The 23,333-nt window shown below is 38.1% G+C and overlaps 4 protein-coding genes across 4 annotated transcripts in view; 2 read left to right on the top strand and 2 right to left on the bottom strand.

Moving 5' to 3' along the window:
• The window catches only part of LOC101311247, a 4,719-nt gene extending 3,559 nt beyond the window's left edge, over positions 1-1,160 (bottom strand). The window contains exon 1 of the mRNA XM_004292260.1: positions 1,085-1,160. Within this exon, the coding sequence (XP_004292308.1) occupies positions 1,085-1,160 (76 nt within the window). The remainder of the gene's footprint in view (positions 1-1,084) is intronic.
• Positions 1,161-2,495: 1,335 nt separating this feature from the next.
• Positions 2,496-12,472, top strand: LOC101301734. The gene is made up of 12 exons (XM_004290018.1): positions 2,496-2,666; positions 3,424-4,612; positions 5,386-5,915; positions 6,408-6,482; positions 7,535-7,606; positions 7,690-7,788; positions 8,521-8,592; positions 8,670-8,784; positions 9,063-9,131; positions 9,581-9,914; positions 10,412-10,538; positions 11,066-12,472. Exons 1-12 carry the CDS (start codon positions 2,517-2,519, stop codon positions 11,897-11,899), a joined length of 3,666 nt encoding a protein of 1,221 aa, XP_004290066.1. The 5' UTR covers positions 2,496-2,516; the 3' UTR covers positions 11,900-12,472.
• Positions 12,473-13,348: 876 nt separating this feature from the next.
• On the bottom strand, positions 13,349-15,045 carry LOC101302023 (proton-coupled amino acid transporter 3-like). Its single transcript, XM_004290019.1, has one exon. The coding sequence runs from the start codon at positions 14,931-14,933 to the stop codon at positions 13,644-13,646; it is 1,290 nt and encodes a 429-aa protein (XP_004290067.1). The 5' UTR covers positions 14,934-15,045; the 3' UTR covers positions 13,349-13,643.
• A 1,675-nt stretch (positions 15,046-16,720) lies between these two features.
• On the top strand, positions 16,721-22,504 carry LOC101302314 (alpha-1,3-mannosyl-glycoprotein 2-beta-N-acetylglucosaminyltransferase-like). Its single transcript, XM_004290020.1, has 19 exons — positions 16,721-16,789; positions 16,895-16,945; positions 17,432-17,519; positions 18,042-18,104; positions 18,898-18,932; positions 19,045-19,121; positions 19,241-19,286; positions 19,391-19,453; positions 19,547-19,613; positions 19,680-19,748; positions 19,855-19,924; positions 20,040-20,101; positions 20,571-20,661; positions 20,752-20,845; positions 21,305-21,367; positions 21,477-21,515; positions 21,596-21,766; positions 21,888-22,011; positions 22,150-22,504. Exons 1-18 carry the CDS (start codon positions 16,721-16,723, stop codon positions 22,002-22,004), a joined length of 1,335 nt encoding a protein of 444 aa, XP_004290068.1. The 3' UTR covers positions 22,005-22,011; positions 22,150-22,504.
• The last annotated feature ends 829 nt before the right edge of the window (positions 22,505-23,333 follow it).

A 23,333-nucleotide genomic window follows, 5' to 3' on the forward strand; every position in this document is an offset into this window, starting at 1 on the left:
ATATATATATATATATGATGAGAAGCGGACGTCCGCACTCGGCTTAAAGTGCGGACGGAGTGCGGACCTCCGTCCGTTCTCCACCCTCCGGCGCCGGTGACGGCGCGCCTCCATCCCAGAACACTCCAACAGAGTCCCCGATCACTTTCCCTCCCTGGCGAGTCCATTCTTTTCCAGTTTTCGGTGAGATTGATCTTGTTTGAGTTTTAGGTGATCTCGCCGGAAAACTGAAAAAGCACGGACTTGCCGGGGAGGGAAAGTGGTCGGGAACGCTGTTAGAGTGTTCTGGGGTGGAGGCGCGCCGTCGTCGGCACCGGAGGGTGGAGAACGGACGGAGGTCCACACTTTAAACCGAGTGCGGATGTCTGCTTTACATCCGGCCTGTATATATATACGTACACCGACCTTCAATTATAAGTACTTCCCTTTGGTTCCTTTCTATTATTTTGGTGGTCTTATAAATTTTAACCTAGTGTTCCAAATGTTGGCTAGAGTGGGTATTGCCTAGGGCGGGCTGATACATGGCTAACAGTTGATGGAAGGTGTCATCGATCACTTTCTGCATGACTGGTGGCTACAGATCGACCCAACTTACTCGAGATATGCATGTTCGGGAATGAATTGATGAGTTTCTCTCTGCATTAATACTCAAACAGATGCAGCCATGCTGCCCATGCACGTGTGATATGTCACCACCACTAATAAAATGGACAGCCTGATCGATGCCTAGGTTTTCAATCCAGCTAGTACATATATATGGACAGCAAACAAGAATTTGGTTTGGTTTATCTACGGTTAGATTAAGGTTGCTGTTTGGATGACTCGTGATTATTAGATTGAGTACAATTTAAGACTACCATGTCATCCTTATATTATTCTTACTTCATTTAATGGTTATAAGACATCCAAGTAAATCCAAACAATTTAAATCCAAATAGAGAATCTATAACCAACAAACAAACACTTTAGAAGTTCATATTTTCAATCAAGATTGAGTATGGTATGAAACGTATATATCTAAAGTTGATGAAATTCATCTATTTCAAACGTATATTGTAAATTTAAAATTAAAATACTAAATTACTATCAGAATCGGTATTATGGTATGTAACATGACCAAAGTATTTGTGTCGTTCATTGTACTTGAGGATGAGCGTCATAGTGTATTTGAATTTTTTAAACTTGTATTTATTATTATTGTTGTTTATGCCACGGAGGTTGTGATTTATATTTGAAGCGATTCGCACTTTGCAGTATCCAAGTACGCCTAAGTATCGATTTAATTAGCATGCCTACGAAATTAAATATATTTGGCTGTGGAGTTCTTTACTCCACACAACAGAACTGCAGAAGCAATGAAGCATGCATATGGTGGTAAGTGGTAACGTGAAACAAATCAAACAATACAGATTTGATTTTTCACTAAATCTTGTCTTCTCCTCGTATACAGTTCTATACATTAGCTTAGTTTGAATAGAAACTTATATGTCTCTTTCTTCAATACTTAGTAATTAAGCTGGTTGTTATTATATCATGATATTATCATTTCTTGTTGGCCAATTCTTGGACTAGTATTTTTGACAAAAGAAGTCTTCAAATCGTATACATAAGAGAAGAATACATAAAAAAGAACAAGAAATGATATAGAATAGGGGAAAGAAAGGAAGGAAGAAGATTGGGAGATACTGAGTAACTCGAACTTTCATCAACTTGGTAAATTTCTAAATCTTATCATTTGAGTAGCGGTATTAGAGTTTAAGTGTTTTTTATGACACACCAATCTATTTATAAAAACAGTAGAACATAATTATTTACATATTTGAAGTTAGTGAATAAGGTTCGGGCACCAAGTTCTCTATTTTTTGTCAATGAGTCTTTGTTTTTGCCTAAATTCTGTTTTTGTTTCTCTTTTTAGATTATATTATAAAATCAGGTGAACCGAGACATCAAGTTGTATATAATTTTCTAATATAAAATGATCGGATTATGATCAAATTGCTCTGAGTTCCGAAATGTGTTTCTATTAATGAAGTTCTTGATTCTTCATAGCTATTCTCTAATAATTATGGGTGCAGTAGCCTCGATTATGATTCATGATCATCATTCTTTCAAATATGGTTGGAGACCTTTTTTAGTGATTGAAGAACAACCATGGTGGTTGGGCACCTGATGGGCCGGCCCATTAGTCCCAGTGGCATTTTTGCAGTATCACCACAAAAACAGTGGTATATTTGTCCCCAAAGCAAACGATCGTTTTAATTATTATTGTTTTAACTGGTGCCACCTCTCCGTCGTCGTCGTCTTCTTTCTTTTTTCCTCCGAATCGGAGAAGAAAGCGATTACAAATCTCTCTGTACAATTTCTCCGCAGGGCTTTTGAATTCTTGCTCGGAATTCGGTCCCTCCGGTGCTCCGCCGCACGTGTGAACTATCCCGAGCACCGCGTACCTCTTGTTTGCGGAGGTTTTGTCTGATTCATGGTCCTGATCTGAGCCGATTCGCAATCCGACGGTGGCGATGGCGTCGGCGCAGAACCAAGCGGCGAATGTTGATCTATTCGATGCGTATTTCCGACGAGCCGATTTGGACCGCGACGGTCGAATCAGTGGCGCCGAAGCCGTCGCTTTCTTCCAAGCCTCCGGTCTCCCTAAACCGGTCCTTGCACAGGTACTTCGCCTCGGTTACGCATATATGCTATTATGTGTGTAATTATAGACTTGATCGGGCTTTGATGTTGATGGTGATGGTGATGAGTTTTGAATCGGATTGATTTGAATTTTTAGTCTAGTTGTGATTCAAGTGGTTGATATAAGCTCCGGACGTTGTAGCTCTCTGATCGGAGCTGAGCTTTGTAATCGGCATTGTTAGAAATAGGGAATTGAAGCTTATTCAGTTGAAATTTCGATATTAGGATGGGAATAATTGATTGGAACTAAGTAGTCCTGCTAGCATTTTAAGAACTTGAGACAGTTTTGGTATCAAATAACATGGGAAGTAGCTCTTACTCCACTCGATTGCTTCTGGAGTACTCCAGTCCGAACTTAGGTGGAGCATTTTAGTAATGGCTCTTTGCACTACTGATAAGATTTGAGTTGTTCTGCATAGATGAACTGTTTCCAAACTTAGTAGGTAGTGGTGTCAACCTAGAGCAGTATTTATTTAGGTTAGGTATGGGTGATTATATAAGCCGATTTTGAAATAGTACGGAGTGCTGCGTATTACTGACATGTTTTGTTTGGTTAATGGTAAAAAGAACATGTAGGTTTCTGGTTACTCTTTTGTTGGAGAGATTACTATTTAGAACAATAAGTGTGAATAAATTCATCTGTTAGCTCCAGATTAAGATGAAGAATTCTGTCATTATGTGTTAACAACGGAAGTTTGGATCAGTTCAAGTTATATTTTGTTATTTTCTTTCTGGCAGATTTGGGCACATGCAGATCGGAGGCAGACTGGTTTTCTTGGTCGGGAAGAGTTCTACAATGCCCTTAGACTTGTTACTGTGGCACAAAGTAAGCGCGACCTTACCCCTGAAATTGTGAAGGCAGCTTTATATGGACCAGCTGCATCTAAAATACCTGCACCACAAATAAATTTGAACGCTACAGCAGCACCTGCACCTCAGTTAAGTTCTGCTCCTGCAGTATCTTCCACCCCAGGCATTGCTGTTAATCCCACATCCTCCCAAAATCTTGGGTTAAGGGGGCCACAAGTTCCTTCAAATGTAAATATGAACCACCAAGGTTTCTTTTCTCAAGGTCAGACAATGAGGCCACTAGTGCCTCCATCTACTACTGCTGCTTCCCAACCAATGCAGGGTGTTCTTTCACAAGGGTTATCCCAGGGAGTTTCAGTGGTAGGCTCAAGTCCACCAAACTCGAGCCTGTCAAATGATTGGGTTGGAGGAAGGGCAGGTGGAGCTCCAACAGGGATGCACTCTCAAGTCGTAAATAGAGGGATCACTCCCTCTGCAACACAGGATGGATTTGGGCTGGCAACATCTGGACCAACAGTTTCTGTACCATCTAGACCACAGGCAGCTTCTGGCATAATACCATCAGGGCCACCGGCTAAGGATTCCAATTCATTAACTTTTTCTGGGAATGGCTTTGCTCCGGACTCATCTTTTGGAGATGATGTGTTCTCTGCAATCCCATCTCAACCAAAGCAAAACTCTTCTACAAATTCACTTCAGTCTGGCAGTATACCAGTCTCATCTGCTATTGTACCAGTATCTGCTGGGTCCCAATCTTCTGCTCATGCATCTCCGGGTGGCAATGTACCATTCTCATCAGCCATAGTTCCAGCCGTTTCTGGGCCTCAATCTTCAGAGAGGCCAAGTGCTATTTCACCCATGCTGCCTGTTGGTGGCCAATCTCAGCAGCCCCGGTCATTTGCATCATCAAACCAGCAGGTCCCCACTCCAGCACCTGGAGTTTCACATGGAGCTGGGAACTTGGCTTCTGGTCAGTCCCAGATGCCTTGGCCAAGGATGGCTCAAACTGATGTTCAGAAGTACTCAAATATTTTTGTGAAAGTCGACACAGACAGAGATGGGAAAATCACTGGTGAACAAGCTCGTGACTTATTTCTGAAATGGGGATTACCAAGAGGTAGGGCTATTTGCATTTAATTTAGCTTTTTTCCTTGTAGTTTGAGCAAATGTTATGAATTTACTAAAGCACTCTGTTTCTTTTGGTTGCTTCTTTTTTATTCGTTTGTAAATGAACCTGGTAACAGTCTTATGTAAACACTAATACCTCACTGTTTAAGTTGTTAGCAGTATTTCCATTAATTTTCCTGTCTAAATTCACACATCTAGGTGGTGGTGGAGTTTCAGCTTTTACCATATGCTGTAACTTTACAATTCCTGAATTCATGCTAGATTGACAAGTTATAAAATGTTCTCTTGATGTTTAAAATTCCTAAATTCACACGATATATCTTACAAGTCTGCTGCACAGAATGCATCTTATATTTAATGCACACGATATATCTTACAAGTCTGCTGCACTGAATGCATCTTATAGTTAATGCTGTTCTAAAAACTTGCTTCTAGTATTACACATGCCAGCCAATTGAACATGTTGACCAACTGTTACTCATGATCATTGATGTGGTGTTCTGATTGATAGCCATGTCACTGTTGGGCAAGTGAACAATTACTATTCTAAATTGATATGAAATTTGGTTTTCTTATTACTTTTTGTATTTGCAAGTCATATTACACACTACTCCATCTTCATCTGCACCATGTAGGCCTGATGCATAGACTTCTGTAGTGTTTTACTTTTCTAATATGACAATGAACAATAACATTTTTTTTTTTCACAGAAGTGCCAAATTCTCTACCTCTTAACCCTATGCTATTGTTTACGCTTTTCAGAGGTTTTAAAGCAGGTGTGGGACTTGTCGGATCAAGATAACGATAGCATGCTTTCTCTCAAGGAGTTCTGTATTGCACTATATCTGATGGAGCGGTATAGGGAGGGACGTCCTCTTCCAGCCGCTCTCCCAAGCAGTGTTTTGTTTGATTTATCTGGTATTATTCAACCTGCAAATAATTATAGCAATGCTGGCAATGTAGCTTGGAGACCTGCATCCGGTATTCCTTCACACATGACACCCCCAGCTGGTGGAACGCCTGGCCCTGGCGGTCGACCCCCAGTTGGAGGGATGCCTGGTCCTGGCGGTCGTCCCCCAGTTGGAGGGATGCCTGGTCCCGGTGGTCGACCCCCAGTTGGAGGAAGGCCGCCAAAACCTGTTCCTGCTTCTCATTTTGAGTATAGGCCGCAGACCAATCCGCAGAAACCAAGAGTGCCAGAGTTGGAGAAACATCTTGTAGATCAACTGAGTGAAGAGGAGATTAAATCGTTAAATTCAAAGTTCAAAGAAGCAACAGAAGCTGATAAAAAGGTGCTTATTGTATTAACTTATACCTATCTTCCCAATTTTCAGCGAGATTTTTGCCGTGTCAGATGATGTGACTGAGCTTTGCTTGTTTTACTTTTGAAGTTCTAATGATCTATACATGTCTGCATGGACGAATACATACTCTTTTTGATACTAATTGTGGATACCACCAGTCTTTCAATTGCTCCTGCATGTCAAGTCATAATAAGTAGTTCACATCTAGGAAGTCCAGTGAGTTTTGTTTGTTTCTAATATCTTGTCTTGATTTTGATTCATTTTTTTTCCTTCATGGAGAACATTTTGATATAAGTTTGAGAAGTTTGTTACAACACCTAATATATTATGGTTCCATGTTCAATTCATAGAGATGAGATTAGTTATCTTGAAGATAGCATTCTACATACTTTAGTGTTTGTCATTTATTATACATGGTTGAACTTTCTTCCTCTCTGAATTGTTTTCCTTGCCTTTTGACGCTATTCTTTTTCCTTGAAGGTAGAAGATCTGGAGAAAGAAATCTTGGAATCTAGAGAGAAAATCGAGTATTTCCGTGTCAAAATGCAGGAACTTGTGAGTATCTCATCTTCTTTGTTTAATGTGATTGGTGTGCATTATATTGTTACATGATTTTTAAAAGATTTTGGATGTCCAAACGTTTGTTCTTCTAAGTTATTGTAATTCATGAGCTTCTTATTATATCCTTTCTGGTGCAAGAAAAACTTTTTGAAAATTAGAAATTCCTTGCATGCTACGCACTTGATTAAAGGGAGGAGAGAAAATAAGTTACAGTGAAGTTACTGCAGAGAAAGACAAGAAGGATAATGTGTCATCACTTGGATAGCATTATAAGATTAAAATCTATCTAAAGAATGGATTTGGAAAAAGATTGTGCGACAAAGTTCTTTTTATGGATTTGGTATGGAGATTGGGTGACAAAGCTCTTCTCTTTATCTAACATACAGATATGGATGGTTTTGTTGTTAATTAGATCCATAGATTGACAAGGACTCTTAAAGTAAAGTAGCTTAGGTAAGCTTTATATGACCCTCTCCTGGCACTTGCCCAGCTACATGTTGTGTGTCCTGATATATAAAAATTGTAAGGTACCACAGAAGACCCCAGTTTTGAACCTGGGTCTGCAAAGTGGGTTGGAGGAAATCTGGTTATCAAAAAAAGAAAAAGAAAGAAAAGAAAAAGAAAACGGGTCAGTTGGAGGAGTAGAAGATTCATTCATATGCAATGCAATAAGGATGAAACAAAAGATCCAATTTTAGTTTTCTTTTCTGATTTAGAGCTAGGGTTATGGGGGGTATTTATTATATTCATTTTTACTTGGAAGAAGAGTCTATGTTCTAAAATCACGTGTTTTCTGATAATGTTCAGACTTTGCTGCATTTCAAGGTGGCTTCACTATCAGTGCATGGTAGTTTTGGCATATCATAAAACATGTGAAAATTTAAATTTAGTGGTTAATTTAAGAAATCATGCTTCCGTCTGTCAGCTGTTGACTGCTGATAAGGAAGAATCCTTATACTTGCATCTAAGTTTCACATGCTTTTGGAGTATTGTGAGCATATAGTCTTGATATATTTTCTTTAATTCATCTTTCTCTTTTGTATAAGGTTTTGTACAAGAGCAGATGTGACAATCGTCTTAATGAGATTACAGAAAGGGCATCGTCCGATAAACGTGAGGTATGTTCTGGTATGCTTGAGGCTATGCACATATTCACATTCGTCTTTAGATCGCACATTGACTCATTTGACTTACAATTTAGGCGGAGGCCCTAGCCAAGAAATATGAAGAGAAGTACAAACAAACTGGAGATGTAGCTTCCAAGTTGACTATTGAAGAAGCCACCTTTCGTGATCTACAGGTACCTGTCGTTAAGTTTCACAATTTGTTCATTAAGCGGGCTCATGTTTTGCTCTTCTGCACATGCTACTGTGTACTGTGTTGAGGTGGTTCCCTTTGAGTGTTCTGTTTTTGATTGAGAATACCTTTAAGTATTCTGTTAGATAAACTCAAACTTGAATTCACAATCAAGTAGGACTATGTATGCTTGGAGTAATAGAACAGATGAATTTTTATACTATGAATACCCCCCATAACCCTAGCTGTAAATCAGAAAGAGTGAGGGATGATGAGGAATGATGGGGTGGAGGGTAGAGAGAAAGTAAGATGTAAAGGAGGAATATAGTTTAATAGTGATAGCCTAAGTGGGATATGCATCTTACTTGTTCTATAATAAAGAGAGCTGGTACAACCCCAAGTTTAAATTAAAAGTTACAATTTTCCTTCTTTACTAAAATTCTTTAATTGCGAATTTAATAGTGTTGTAGTCTTCTGGTGTCATGTTTTGGTTCTTTTATCTAGCCGTGAATAAGTCCAACGCTGTTGTTTTTTGTTTGTGTTTCATTTTTCAATAAAAAGTTGTTTCTTTTCCAAAAGGCACAAAAAAAGAAGAAGCTAAGGGTAATGATGTCAGCAAAATTCAGATTAACTACCCTATTTTGTCTTACAGTAGCTGTCAGATGCATTCTATCACATGCTTGCATGTATTGCTTCTAGCATAATACAATTTATTTTCTTATGGATGTTTGTGCAGGAGAAGAAAATGGACCTATACCGGGCAATTGTCAAGATGGAGCAAGAAGGTGGTGGCGATGGCACTCTTCAGGTATACTTGAAGATTTAAACTTAGATTATTAAAGATAATATTTCCAGAATATGGTTAATTTTTAACTAAAATTTCAGGAACGTGTTGATCGCATCCAATCTGACCTTGATGAGCTTGTGAAAACTCTCAATGAGCGCTGCAAAAAGTATGGATTACGTGCAAAACCTGCAACATTAACTGAGCTTCCCTTTGGTAAGTTGATCGCTTCCTCTTGTTACTTGGGAGTTTCAGAATCGTATGTAAAATGATGACTCTACATGGGATTGAAATCTAACTAATACAAAATGGTAGGTAAAAACAAACTTATAAAAAAAACCAGTGTGATAAAATTCTTTGGAGTTTAATGTTATAAATATGTCTAATGAAATGGGTTTCATGAAATTGTCATTTCTTTCATATTATTCTTCACTTCATATTTATTAATGATGTTGCATCTGGCTCCTGATTTTTAATTTTGTTTTCTAAATAAGGCTGGCAAGTGGGGATCCAAGAAGGAGCGGCCGATTGGGATGAAGATTGGGATAAGTTTGAAGACGAAGGTATGCCATAAATTGATCTTAAACTTATCATTATCTTTAGGTTAGAAATCGCACATGAAGTTGCCAAACAATTATAAGCATTTGATACCTAATCTACCAGATGCGTTGCTACATCATGCCAGGGTGAACAGTCGTGTCCTCAGTGTTACACTTTATTTTATTAAATGCATGTCTCTGATTGAATAAATAGTCTGAAATTTTCCTGCCCATATCATGATGACTGATCTGTAGTTCACTTGGTTCTGAGTAGTAGTTCACATGTTTCACTCATCCTTTGCAAACGAGATTTTTAGTTGTGGTATACTCATTTTAGATATAGATTCCCTTTCCACATGGTGAATGTAGTATATACTGTATATTGCTACTGTTTTAGTTCTGTTTATAAGTTTACTAATTTGAAGATGGTCTCTAAACATTGAAGATGGCTAACACACAATTTTACTCTTCAGGATTCACGTTTGTTAAGGAGCTCAGTCTTGATGTACAAAATGTCTTAGCTCCCCCAAGACAGAAACCCTCATTAGCTAAGAAAGAAAAAACTTCTACAATTAAGAGTCCAACAGCTGCTTCTCAGCCTAAAGGTGATGTTGTGTCGGAAAAGCAACAAAGTACAGATGAAAGGGTAGTTGAAAATGGAGCAGCTTATGATAATAATGAAGATGAATCAGGAAAAAGTGTTCCAAACAGTCCATTGGCTAGCAGTACTTTTGGAAGCCCTAGAGAATTTTCAGATGCTAACTTCGGAAAGACTACACTCTCACCTCGTGACAAGGAAACTCATAGGTATCTTTCTAATATGTTAATTTTCCATGTATGTAAGCTCCGCTTAATTAATGTTTGTTGATGCGTTACACTTAAAGAGGAGGTTTTGTTATTGCCAAAAAACTGTATGTCTGTTTTAAATTGCAGAAGGTTCTGTCTTCCTCACGAAAACATATATACTCTGCTGTATCCTTGTTACTCTATACGAACATCCTGTAGCACTTTGTTGTTATGTACCACATTATATATATTTCATTTTACTGGTAGGATTGTTCCCATTTAATTATATGTCATCATGCTTCTTCTCACGTTCTTCGTCCAAATTCCTTCTTCATCTTGATTAGCTCTGGTGCATTTTATTGAAGGAAACGATCTATCACTACGTACATTGTTAAATGGTGCCCCTCATTAATGTCATCCTGCCTTAAATGGCCATCAAAATCATATTGGTGGATTTGTAGAAAGCTACACATCTTCTACGTTAATAATTGTTGCATTCACATATTTTTCATGTGCAGTGATCATGGGGGTGCTGGGTCTGTGTTTTCTGGTGACAAGAGTTTTGACGAACCAGGATGGGGTACATTTGACGCCAATGATGACGTTGACTCGGTGTGGGGATTTAATGCAGTTAGTACCACTAAGGTAAACCAATACATTCACGTTGTGTATTCAGCATTAGTCTAATGGAAATCACCACTTTGACCTCATGTAATTACTGGATGATTTTTCTTCTACTATATACTTATTTGTGGTGGTGGGGAGACCATGTTTCTTTGCTTTGTTACAAGGTTTGCCTCTAGGGACCTAAGAAAATGACTTGTTTGGTTCTGTTGTGTGAGTTTTAGCCTTTTAGGTGATTTTACAATTGGTATTGCTATTCTCTTTAGTGATTTTTTTTGTCGTATATATACACACACATTTTTTGTTTTCATATAATCACTGTTCAGGATTCAGTATTGGCTTGTTTTATATATAAAAAGAGTTTAGGAATTGATTTTGGACTTGGTTCAATTAAATGTCTCAGTAGCGGTACTCTATATCTGGCATTGGAAAGTAATTTTGCATCAAGATCATCTTGTGATACCATGCGCTTATGTCTTTGGTGATATTTGTTATTGTTCTTGCCATGCTGAATTGTGCTGTTGATGCTCTTATCATGTATGATGTAGGATACGGATCATGACGGTAATAGAGACAACTACTATTATGGTGGGTCTGGGGAGTTTGGCCTGAACCCTATCAAGACTGGGTCATCTCAATCCAGTGGCTTTTCCCAGAAGAGTCGCCCGTTTACTTTTGATGATTCCGTTCCTAGCACTCCACTAAATTCAGGATACTCTCCGCCAAGGTTCAAAGATAGTACAGGACCCTCATTTGACAGCTTCTCGAGGTTTGATTCCTTCAGATCACATGATAGTGGATTTTTCCCTCAAGAAAAGTTTGGAAGATTTGATTCTATGCGCAGTAGTAGAGACTTCGATCAGGGTCATGGGTTCCCATCATTTGATGACATCCCTGATCCCTTTGGATCTTCAGCACCATTTAGGACATCACTGGATAATGAAACTCCGAGAAGAGACTCAGACCCTTTTGGTTCTTCCTCGTCATTTAGAATATCATTCGACAGTCAAACTCCAAGAAGAGACTCAGACCATTACGGGTCGTCAGGTCCATTTAGGACATCATTTGACAGTCAAACTCCAAGAAGAGATTCAGACCCATTTGGTTCTTCAGCGTCATTTAGGACATCATTCGATGGTCAAACTTCAAGAAGAGATTCAGACCCAGACCCTTATGGGTCTTCAGCTCCATTTAGGTCGTCATTTGACGGCACTCCAAGAGCAGACTCTGACCCTTACGGATCTTCAGCACCATTCAAGACATCATTTGACAGTCAAACTCCGAGAAGAGATTCAGACCCTTTTGGGTCCACTGGCCCTTTTAAATTATCAATGGAGAGTCAGACTCCAAGAAGAGACTCTGATAATTGGAGTGCATTTTAGCCGTGGTAAGTTTTGTTAGTGCAGGATATTCATGGACTGGTTTGTCTGCTCTTATTTTCTCTATGGACACATAGGGATCTTTGGCTCCGTTCTGGACATCATTCGACAGTCAAACTCCAAGAAGTGATTCAGACCTTCTCAGGTCTTCAGGGTCTTTAAACTATCAATGGAGAGTTAGACTCGGTAATTGGAGTACATTTTAGCCGTGGAAAAGTGCGGGATATTGTTGGACTGATTGGTTGCCCTTGTTTCCGGTGCTTTGAGATTACTGAAAGCTTGTATTGTATTTTTGTATTCATCTTTTGTATGCCTATTTCTTTAATAGTTTTTTTTGGTTCTTGTTCAGCTTGTTGGATGACTTTTTTTCTGTTTTCTTTTTCTGAATTTTCCTAGTCCTGTTGAAGCTGATGCCATAGTTTTCTTTTTCCTCACCTCTTTACACACTTGATGATTGTATTATTAATTGAGTTGTATTTTTTGGCTTCGCCATATTCTTCTCTCTGGAATAAAACTCGTGTTTTTGGTCCCTCGAACAGGAGTGCAAATTTTGCTAATACAGTACAGGACATTTACAATTTTGCGTATTTCGGTACATTTTCAAATTGTTATTTTGGTGATTTTCTATATAAACGCTCAATTTATGATGGTTTGCGTGAAACTTTGTGGAGCGGACCGAGCAGTCCTTTACCTCCGGAGCAATGTTTTCATTTCTGTTTCATAAGTTAGTATGTTCTTTCATTGTTAAAGGCTTAAAGCCTGTGATGCACACAGAAAAGTTTATGTCATTTGGACATCATTTATTTGGTATTGCGATCGTTTTTGGGGTTTCTGCTCAGGATCACCCAGCTCAAGAATAACACAACTTCAATTAATTTCCAGTACGATGAATAATACCCATTTGTAAGTGGGTGGGCACTTGATCTCGCATCATCATCCATGAAGTTGCGATGAAGTCGTTTCCCCTCTCTAATGCTAACTTGCTAGAGGACTGAAGTCAGATTTGTTCATTACTATGTTTACGGTTTGATACCACGTCCGAGCAAGCTCGAAAGAGTTCGAGCTAGCAATCTAAGGCTTCTGCCTTCTGTTGCTCGCTTTTTCCAGGTACAATTTGCCGAACTCCCTCCCACTTTCAACTGCTCTCAGGTCATGTTACACCCCCAATAGTTTACAAGTGCAACTCACTGGCTATAATCAACTGGAAATGAGGTAAGCAAAATACATAAAATTTTGGCATTTTTGGTCCATGTATTCGACCTGTTTGTGTTGGTTCCGTTACTGGTGGTTTTACAAGAAAACTTTATGATCATACTATAATGTCTAAATGAGATTAGCCAAGTTCTCAAACAAAATCCCTGTTCCTACCATTTTTAATCAAATACCACATTGTTAATCTCCAATCTTACTCTTCCCTGTGACTTTCTTCCCTAGCGTCAGCAGAAAGCAAATGAACCAAACAATACTATACCTTGGTTATTCCTTTATAGAAAATACATCATCACAAAGTCACAATATTACAAAAACCAGTAGCACCTATCTTAAAAGCAAAACAGTCTGATCAGTAAAGTCGTAAATCTTTCTAAACTTAAAACTCTTGAGAAGAAACTTCACCAACACCATTTCAGTAAATGATTGATGAGGCATTTGAAACCAAAAGATGATAATAAGGATCTTTTGGGAACAACGAAAAGTTTCATGCTACTATACTAAGAAGTTAATAGTTGATGCTCAAAGCTCAAATATCCTATACTTTGGAAGCGAAAATTTCTTGCAGAGCAAACCATGTCCCCGAAATCCCAAGAACAATTCCCAATGCCAAAATGCTTACATCTGAGAGCCATTGCTTCCACCCCATCTCACCCTTGAAGACCAAGAGATGAAACAAACTAGGCAAAACAAACCCCAGAACACAGCATACACCACTCCCAACCAAAGCCATGAAATCAGCAAAGTTGGGGACCAACAAAGCCACCAAACACACCACCAACACGAGCAGCCACCTCAACCACAAGCAGAACCTCCCACCCCACAGCCGCCTCTCCACGATTTCATAAACCGGGTTCATCATTATAGGCAATGTGAAGAACAGATTGATCACAAGACCAAGCTTCACCAGAGTGGAAATCACGCCTTTCCCAAGGTTAGCCGTGATCAAGTCCTTAGTCTGTTCCCCGAAAGCAAAGTAACCGAATGCTCCAAAGCATCCATACATCAAAGCAATGAACAACATTGTGAAACCCAACACCCTCCCAAACTTGTCCTTATCTTTCGCCTCCGACTCCAAAGGCAAAACCATCCCAACCCCTTCAAACGAGTACACAGACACACCCAATGCATAAAAGAACAAAGAAACATCCCCAAAACTTTTCAACCCACCAAAATCCACCCCTTTCATCATGATCATCAAATCCTCAATGATCACCACACCCATTGCTCCAAGATCAACCACATCAGCAAAAATACTCAAAGGAGCCATATGGGTCAGCGTCTTTATCGAATTCAATCCTAGTTGGAACGGGAAACAACCCCAAATGTAAAAGCTTTTGGGAGCCAACCCCATTATTTTTGGGCTCAAATCAGTCGAAGTTACAGGATTGATCAAATGGGTCATTGTATTACCAATAAAAAGAAGATAACCAACGCAAAAACCAGTCTGGGCAAGAATGATGAGAACATCAACCACTAACCTCCCCGTAGAGCCACAAACGCTGAATCCCAAATCCCCAAACGACGGGATCTTGGTCGCCGCGTCGGAAGACTCGAGCTTCCGGCGCGTGTAGACCAACAGCATCATGCAATGGTGGGTCAGAAACGCGACGAAGAACAAGGTCAGCAGGCTCATGACCCAACCGGTGCGTTTAAACGAGTACGGCATACCCAGAACGCCGGCGCCGACGATGGCGATGAAGACATTGGCGAACGTCTTGGATTGGGACGACTGCGGCTTTGGGGCTCCGAGCAGCGGCGTCTCCTCCGTCGCCGGCGGTGATCGGAGGCGTTTGGATGACGAGTTTGCTTCTTTTTCGAACACCATACTTGATTGTCTTGATCCTGAAGAGAACAAGATCAAGAACAGAGGTTTCAGATGAACAAGATTAAAGAACAGAGCTTTGGGTTGTGTTTTGATTTGGGAAGATTCGAGTGGAATTGTGAAGGGCGGATGGGATTTTTTTCTTTTGTTGAGGAGATTATGTAGTTATGGACTTTAGAGAAGGAAATGGGAAGAGAGAGAGGGAGAGTTTGAATTGACATTAATGTGCTTAGTTTGCTTGAATTTGACAACCTGAAATTGATAGAAATGGAAGGAAATGCTCTTTGGCACCAGATTAGATGTATAATTCTCTTGTATATAGTTGTTAACTTCTAATTAACTGGCTCAGGTTTAAGGGACCATATACGCACAACACACACCTGATTTATGTCCTTTCTCCTGTTCCTTTGGAAGTATATATTTATTGTTAAATGGGACCCTATACACAAATACAATTTTATTTGGAAGGATCCACAAATACAAATCCCAAAAAGCGTGATGATAATGGATTGGTGAGATTAAGTTGATCTTATGATGTGCACCTAATCATATCAGTGAAGTGAAATTGGGAGATTTATCAAAGAGTTCTGTTTTGAACATATTTGTATATATCATGGGAAAAGAAACAAAGATGGTACGTAGTTCTGCTTATCAGTAAAAAAATAATATTTATTATGAGAAAGAGTGTGTTCATTTTTACGAGACGACCTATTTTGATTCTAAGAAATGAACAAATATTGCAAGTTGTTATCAGACCCGGACCTGAGATTTTGAGGTCTGAGTTGAACTTTCAGAGTTGGGCCCCTAATTTTTTTATATATATAAAATAGCATATAACATCCAAAAATATATAGGATTTTTATGCAAAATACTTATTATGCAAATAGGATTCCAAAACCTTGATGGTTTAATAATCCTAATTGTATTATAAATCCTATCTAATCAACAATATCTTACATAATCATGTTTGGCTGCTTCTATTTAATATTTTAACTTTTTTATGGGTAAAAATTTAAAGTAGTAAACAGTAATTGATGGTTTGGGCCCCTCATCATGTGTAATTGTCTTTATTTTAGGATAATTGTCTTTAATTCATGTCAGATTGCACAGCCAAAAAACTATTAAATATATATATTTTTTTGTTGGACAATTATAAAAAATATTTTTAGGCCTCTTAGATTTTTGGGCCCTGAGTCCCAAGCCTCTTATGCCTCTATTCAAATCCGGGCCTGGTTGTTATATCGGTTCCTACCATAAATACTAACGTGGCTCACTGTAGAAATAAAATAATGGTAGAAATTTACCATCTTGATAACATAACATGTTTCTGTTTGAGGAACGAACAAAAGTTGATAGTCATTATCTTGATTTCGACCTTAACGATTGACAACGTGGCACATATAAACTAATTTCATCTATAACAGTCATTTCAGCTAACCAATCTATCAGTTTTAGCTGTTACATGCACAAATTGATAAGTTTGCAATGATGCATATGAGGCTGTTTACAAAAGTGCGCCATGTCCCTGAAATGTGGATCCGCGGTGAACACTGATCTCACTAGTCTCACCCTTTAAAATGAAGAAAACTGGAGTGTTGCTTGCCAAGCAATCAACCCGTATAGCAGCCGGTTCCGTACCCGATTCGAATCCAACCCGCCTAGCCCAATTAGTTGGGTATTCTCATTGGGCCCGAAGCAAAAGGCCCATTTCATGTCAATGAAGTCATGGAACTTGACTGAAGCGCCATTTCCCCAGTCTCAATTCGCCGAGATCGGAGCTCCCAAACGTCATGAAGAATTTCCTCTGCGATTTTCGCTTCCTTCTACTCCTCGCAGCTGCCGCCTTCATCTATATCCAGGTTTTTAATCCTCTCTCTTTCTCTTATTTACTTCATTCTCAAATGTTTGAAATGCCGCAGCTCAAAATCACTGAATCAATTTCCTTGTGTGTTCATTTCTCTTAGATTCGGCTTTTCGCGACGCAATCACAGTATGCTGATCGCCTCGCCGATGCGGTAAGTCTTTCGAATCCGTCCTGCTTCGAATTTGCTCTCTATGAAGTTTCGTCGTTTGATGAGAAATGAGAATCGGCTATAGATATAGGTTTAGTTTAGTTCATTAGTGATTTCTTAGCTGGAATTTTGAGAATGAGAGTCGGCATTAGTTACCGGGATCGAAAATAGAAGATGACTGGAAATTTGGCTTGGTTAATGGTGTATTTGACTAAAAACTGTGCTTACTGCTTAGTTAGATGTAGTCATCAGTAGATAACTCTATATTACTTTGAGAAAAACATGTCGGAGTCGCATTTATATGCTTAGTTGCTTACTTTCGGAACATATCGTTGCCTTTCTAGTCATTACTGCCACTCGTAACCTTGATTTTAATTTGTTGATGCAAGAAAGCTTGGAGCTCTATTGTTGTTAGTTTGTTTACTATTTTGCTTTTTGGATAACTAAATTTAACTAATTTTCAATCACACATCTATTGTGATGTGACAGATAGAGTCAGAGAATCAGTGTACATCTCAATTGAGATCACTAATTGATCAAATAAGCTTGCAGCAAGGTCAAATTGAGACTATGAAAGGTATTATGTATTTTAGTGCATCGGGATTTTGTTATGTTCATTTCAAGCATAGTTTTCTCTAAGGTGTTCAGTTACAAAGAAAAAGTGCTCAAGCAACACCATATTCACTCCTGCGCTAATGAGTTTGTTTAAAAATAAATGAAACTTCGTGTTTGCAATATTTTGACAAGTTTTACTGTTTATAGTCTCTGCGTTATCTTTTGAGATCTAGTCTGAACTGTATTATACTGTCGTATTTAAAAGTTTGAACATGGTTGTTGAAGGTGTTTCAAGTGGAGTGGGTTGGTGCTTGGATTTTTCTTTGTTGCTTGAGCTTTTTTGAGGGATTTTACACCCAATTAGATGGTTACTATTGTTTTTTGACACGTAATGGCTTCTCTCAGATTCTTTAGTTGGAAAATCATAAGATTTTTTTTAAAAAAATAAAAAAATAAAAAATAATAAAAACAGTCAAAGAATGAGATGCTTAGCCACTTGTTGGCTTCTTTGTCTGTCAATTTCTGACACTAGACTCAATTGTAGAACAAAAGGAACAGCTAGAGCAAGAGTGTGGACAACTGAAGGCCCTTGTTCAAGAACTTGAAAGTAAGTCCTTTAACTCCTATCAACACCTTTTTCTTACACGGTACACAGAAAGTGCTTGGAGTTTTGTATTTAGTATTCTTGGAATATCTCATATGCTTCCATGGAATGCATGTAGTCATATTTTTGGTGTTTGGGGTAATTTCAGGGGAAGTAATAACTAAATAAGTGGATTTAGTTTCACAGTTTAAGTTGTATGCTTTTTTATAGGAAACAGATAATTGATTAATGATTAATAAGTGATATTTATACTGTGCATAAAAGGTGTTTTTAATTATGTTATTAATAAGTGATTTTTTTTACTGTGCATAAAAGGTTAATTTGTTTATTTTATAAAAACGAGTAGAACCTTAGATACTGAATTGAAGGGGCATCACAAAGACATGTTTTTAGCAGGATCAAGGATGGGAAAATTTTATCTACCAAGATTTCTAGTTTTTGAGTTGCCATAAAATAGTTTACATGATTGACTTGTGTTTACAGTTTAACATTTAAGTCTACCCATCTTCCAGCTGGAGACATGCTGAGTGGAAGAAATTTTGGAAAGTTTTTGTTTGCTTTATTTGAACACACCTGTTTCTCATTGTTGTTTACAAATGTACTTTGTTTCAGAAAGAAATCTTCTACTGCTAGACTTGCTTATATATTGTCTTATGCTCGAACTACAAGTTCGTGACTGTGTGCTTGCTTCATTGTCATTTTCGCATATTTAGCTGCTAGACTCACTCCACAGCACTCAGCTTTTTTGGCTACATGTACCTAAGAACTTAGGACTTTCCTTTTGTCAAATTTTCAGGGAAAGATGTTGAACGGTTGACTAACAAAGAACAGGTGGGGCTAGATGTGTTACTTTTCAGCTTTCTCTTAGATATCATGACTGGCAATATTCTTTTGATAGAATGACTGGTAACATACTAGCTATTCATTTGGATGAACGTGTCAGGCACCAGTGGCAGCAGTTGTAATTATGGCATGCAATCGTGCTGATTATCTGGAGAGGACCATTAAGTCTATTTTGAAGTAAGTTTTCTTGCTCTCGTGTAAAAGAAAATAATAAGAATTGTGTTTACAATCTGGTTCCATACATTCTTTAGTTTGTGCATCATTCAGCTGACTACTGGCCTAATCCAATTATTTAGATACCAGAGTTCTGTTGCCACAAAGTTTCCTCTATTTGTCTCCCAGGTAGCGATGTACTTTTCTATACAAAACAGTACCATGATAGAAACTTATCATTCTTTAGCTAGGATGGAATCAATAGTTAACCATGGTAACTTTGTTTTTCTCAGGATGGATCTCATCCGGGTGTCAAAGATAAAGCTTTGAGCTATGACCAGCTCACGTATATGCAGGTAAGTTGTACGTTTTTAATAAAATGCATGTCGTTGGAAAACATCCTTGACATTTGAAACACACCGCATTAACTCCAACTTCATTTATGGCAGCATTTGGATTATAAACCAGTTCAAACTGAAAGACCAGGGGAATTGATTGCATACTACAAAATTGCACGTAAGAATTCTTTGATTTGTCTATTTTACATTTATTAGCTTCATGGCTACATCCCTGTTTGTTTAGGTCATTACAAATGGGCACTGGATGGACTCTTCTACAAGCATAAGTTCAACCGAGTAATCATACTTGAAGGTGAACATGGTGTTCCTTGGATTATCTTTTCTATTTTCTTTCTGTACTATTTTATAACAAAACTTAATTGTTCTATGCTGATACGATCCATCATATTCATGCTCAGATGATATGGAAATTGCTCCTGATTTTTTTGATTACTTTGAGGCTGCTGCCGATCTCCTTGATAAGGATAAGTATGTCTTGGGTGAACTTAAAGTCTTACCTCGAATACTTGTATATCTCAGATACTTTGCTAGAAGGCAGGAACTCTGACTTTTCTTTCACTTTATTGATATCAAATTGTGGTAGGTCTATCATGGCTGTTTCCTCATGGAATGACAATGGACAAAAGCAGTTTGTGTATGATCCAGGTGAGCTATCTACATCTTTCACATATTGAATTGAAGCTTATGTTTTCAAACAGCTCATTAATCTAATAATAAGATCTCTGCCTGACACCTCCACCCCTTTTGTTGTATTCTTACACTGGAAATTACGTAGAACTTTTTTGTTTTGTTTTGTTTTGTTTTTCTGTGGGAGGACTGATGGCTATTTTACTTGGGTTACTGGGTCAGGCAGGTTAAAAATATAGATCCAAAATTTACCTTTTGGCCATGTTTTTTTTACGTCTGATTCTGATCAGTTTATGATTTATCAGTTAGTTACATTCTGGCTATATGTTTACCATCCCCAACCTGGGGGTGCAATGTAACATGTCTTACCACTAAGCACAAGCATCACAAACAATGTCTCCAAACACCTGGACACAAGATATTAAAACTATCAGACATTGAAACTAGGAGAGATGTTCTCTAATCTATTATTTCATCCAATGTGCAGAAGTACTTTATAGATCTGATTTCTTTCCTGGGCTTGGGTGGATGCTGTCTAGATCTACATGGGATGAGCTATCACCAAAGTGGCCAAAAGCATATCCTTGTTGGTGTAGTTAATTTGTTTTGTTTATCTTATCCCTGTCTTTCATATTTCTTTCAAAATGCTTTCTTTCACGGTGGTTTACTTACTGGGATGACTGGTTGAGGTTACAAGAGAATCACAAAGGTCGACAATTTCTTCGTCCAGAAGTGTGCAGAACATATAACTTTGGGGAACATGTATGCGTTCTTACCTTCTCTTTCTCATCTTACCTCCCAAGTCCCTACCTCTGGTTATAGTTAGTTCCTGAACAATTGGGTGAATTAAGTGTTTTTTTTTTTTTGGGTGAAATATGAGTTAAGTGTATTGATTGATATGCAATTCTACTTTGATTTTACCTGATATCTATCAGTTATGCTAGTGAATCTGATGCTAAACGTTGTTCCTTGAAACTGCAAAGATCATTAGAGGATTAACTTCTCAAACCAACTTCTGAGTTATAAACTTACAATTGAATTTCAACTTATTTGGATAATACTGTTTATTAAAATGAGTACTTTTGAACTCCAATCAACTCAATCTGAGTAACATTATCAAGTAAACGGCAATGGAAATTCAATCAGATATCTTCAGCATGTAGCACTAGTAAGCGCTCTAAAATTTTTCATGTCTCTCACTTTTTTTGTGATTTTCTGTAGGGTTCTAGTCTGGGGCAGTTTTACAAACAGTATCTTGAGCCAATCAAGCTGAATGATGTCCCTGTAATTACAATCTCTCTTCTGCTTTATTTCATTCAGTTACAGTTTTTCCTGTTGTCTATTCCACATTCTCATATTAAGTTTATCTTTTTCTACATTTTCCTTCCCAAAGGTTGACTGGAAATCAATGGATTTGAGCTACCTGATGGAGGTGTGTATCCCTTGATTCATTTGGATGGAAAGCTGCTTTATTACGTCTATAGTCACTATATCTTTTTAATGTGTGTCTAGGACAAGTATATAAAGCACTTTGCAGAGATTGTGAAAAAGGCGAAACCTGTCCATGGAGCTGATCTTGTACTGAAGGCACGCAATATTGCTGTTGATGTCCGTATACCGTACAATAACCAGCCAGACTTTGAACGCATTGCAAATGAATTTGGAATTTTTGAAGAGTGGAAGGTTATTTCTGTTGTTACTTGGAGAATTTTGGATGATTTTTCCTCATTTTTACAAGTAGCTCTAGAGATAATAATAAATCGAAGGCATAGTTTTAAACCAATATGTTAATTTCTTCATTCAGGATGGAATACCAAGGACAGCCTATAAAGGAGTAGTTGTTTTCCGACACCAAAACCGACAGCGTATATTCCTTGTTGGTCCAGGTTCTCTCAAGCAGCTTGGAATTGATGATTCTTGATGCAAAGGTTAGTTTCATGTGAGATGCTCCATTTCTGTGCTTCAATAAGCAAGGTTGTTGGTCTAAGTTCATAATTTGGATTGCAGAAATAGCTTATCTTAAGTTGGAGTAGTATCTGAGAGTTTCCTCTTTCTGTAATTAACAGATTGGAGAAAATGTCTTCAACATTGAGGTTTATGCAACACATGATTCGAAGCACGAGGGCAACTCATACAAATAGATGACTGATATTGAGTAAACTTAGAGGAGGAGCCGAGTATATTTTTTCTGAGAAACTTAATCAAGATAACATGTCCAACAAGTAGTAGGCTTCACATACATGCCTTTTTCAAGGTTGGTAGTCTTCATCTGTGTACAATGTGTTATCTTCGAAAGTTCTACGCCTGCTTGTTGATCTTCACAAACAAGAAAGAAGATGCTGTGATTCTTGATAATTTTGTTTCGGAAGAAAACATGTAATCCTAGTCTTTGTATATGATATAGATACATCAAAAGCGTACAAATTATTCTAATGTGAAATGAACTTCCGTATGATGCAGGTTGCTTTCTTGGTTCTTCATTTTGGTCCTACACACCCCGTCATTTGTGCCTTTCTTCCAAAATTACCCTTAGTTGATCTCCTATCTTCACAGATCAAAATTCTCCTCGTCTTCAGTTGTTCACCGTCAAAGTGGCTTCGTGTTTCTTGTGCAAAGCCCCCCTTATGCTTTCTTGTTCTGAACTTTCGACATCCACCGTACAACCTTTTTTTCTGTTTCAACAAAACATCTTCTGTAGAAAAAGTTGACTGACATCTGAGATTGCTCATGATTATTGGGTAGTTTACTGAGAGTTTGGAAGTCATAGTTAAGATATGAAATTTTATGATAATTTGAGTTTTAACTTGTAGTTTGTGGTAAGGTAGAAGGGACTGCAGCAAGTAGTCATAGAATTTTAGAATTGTACGGTGTATCCTCATTTTCACTTGTTTTGTTTTTTTGGCCTCAATGATGTTTATTTCTCTGGCTTTGGTAGCATGGTGGGATATGTCATGTATACAAGTGGTACTACCCATTTCGTGATACATGCCATGTAAGTTAGCAATGGGAGCTCACAAAGTTATAGAGCATCCCCTCTGTCATCTCAGTACTATTTAGTCTAGTGGCGTAGTGTTCTTTTTAGTAAGTGAAACGTTATGAGTTCGACTCTTTTTTTGCTATTTGTCAAAGTGCTAGCAGACCACCGGAACGGATTCTATGTACCAAAGGGTAGTTAGAAACACTTAAGACTATTTTTTTAGATTTAATTTTATTAATGGTATTAGTATATGTGCATATATTGCGATGTAAA

This window comes from Fragaria vesca, linkage group LG2 (assembly GCF_000184155.1).
Source record: "Fragaria vesca subsp. vesca linkage group LG2, FraVesHawaii_1.0, whole genome shotgun sequence".
NCBI lineage: Eukaryota > Viridiplantae > Streptophyta > Magnoliopsida > Rosales > Rosaceae > Fragaria > Fragaria vesca.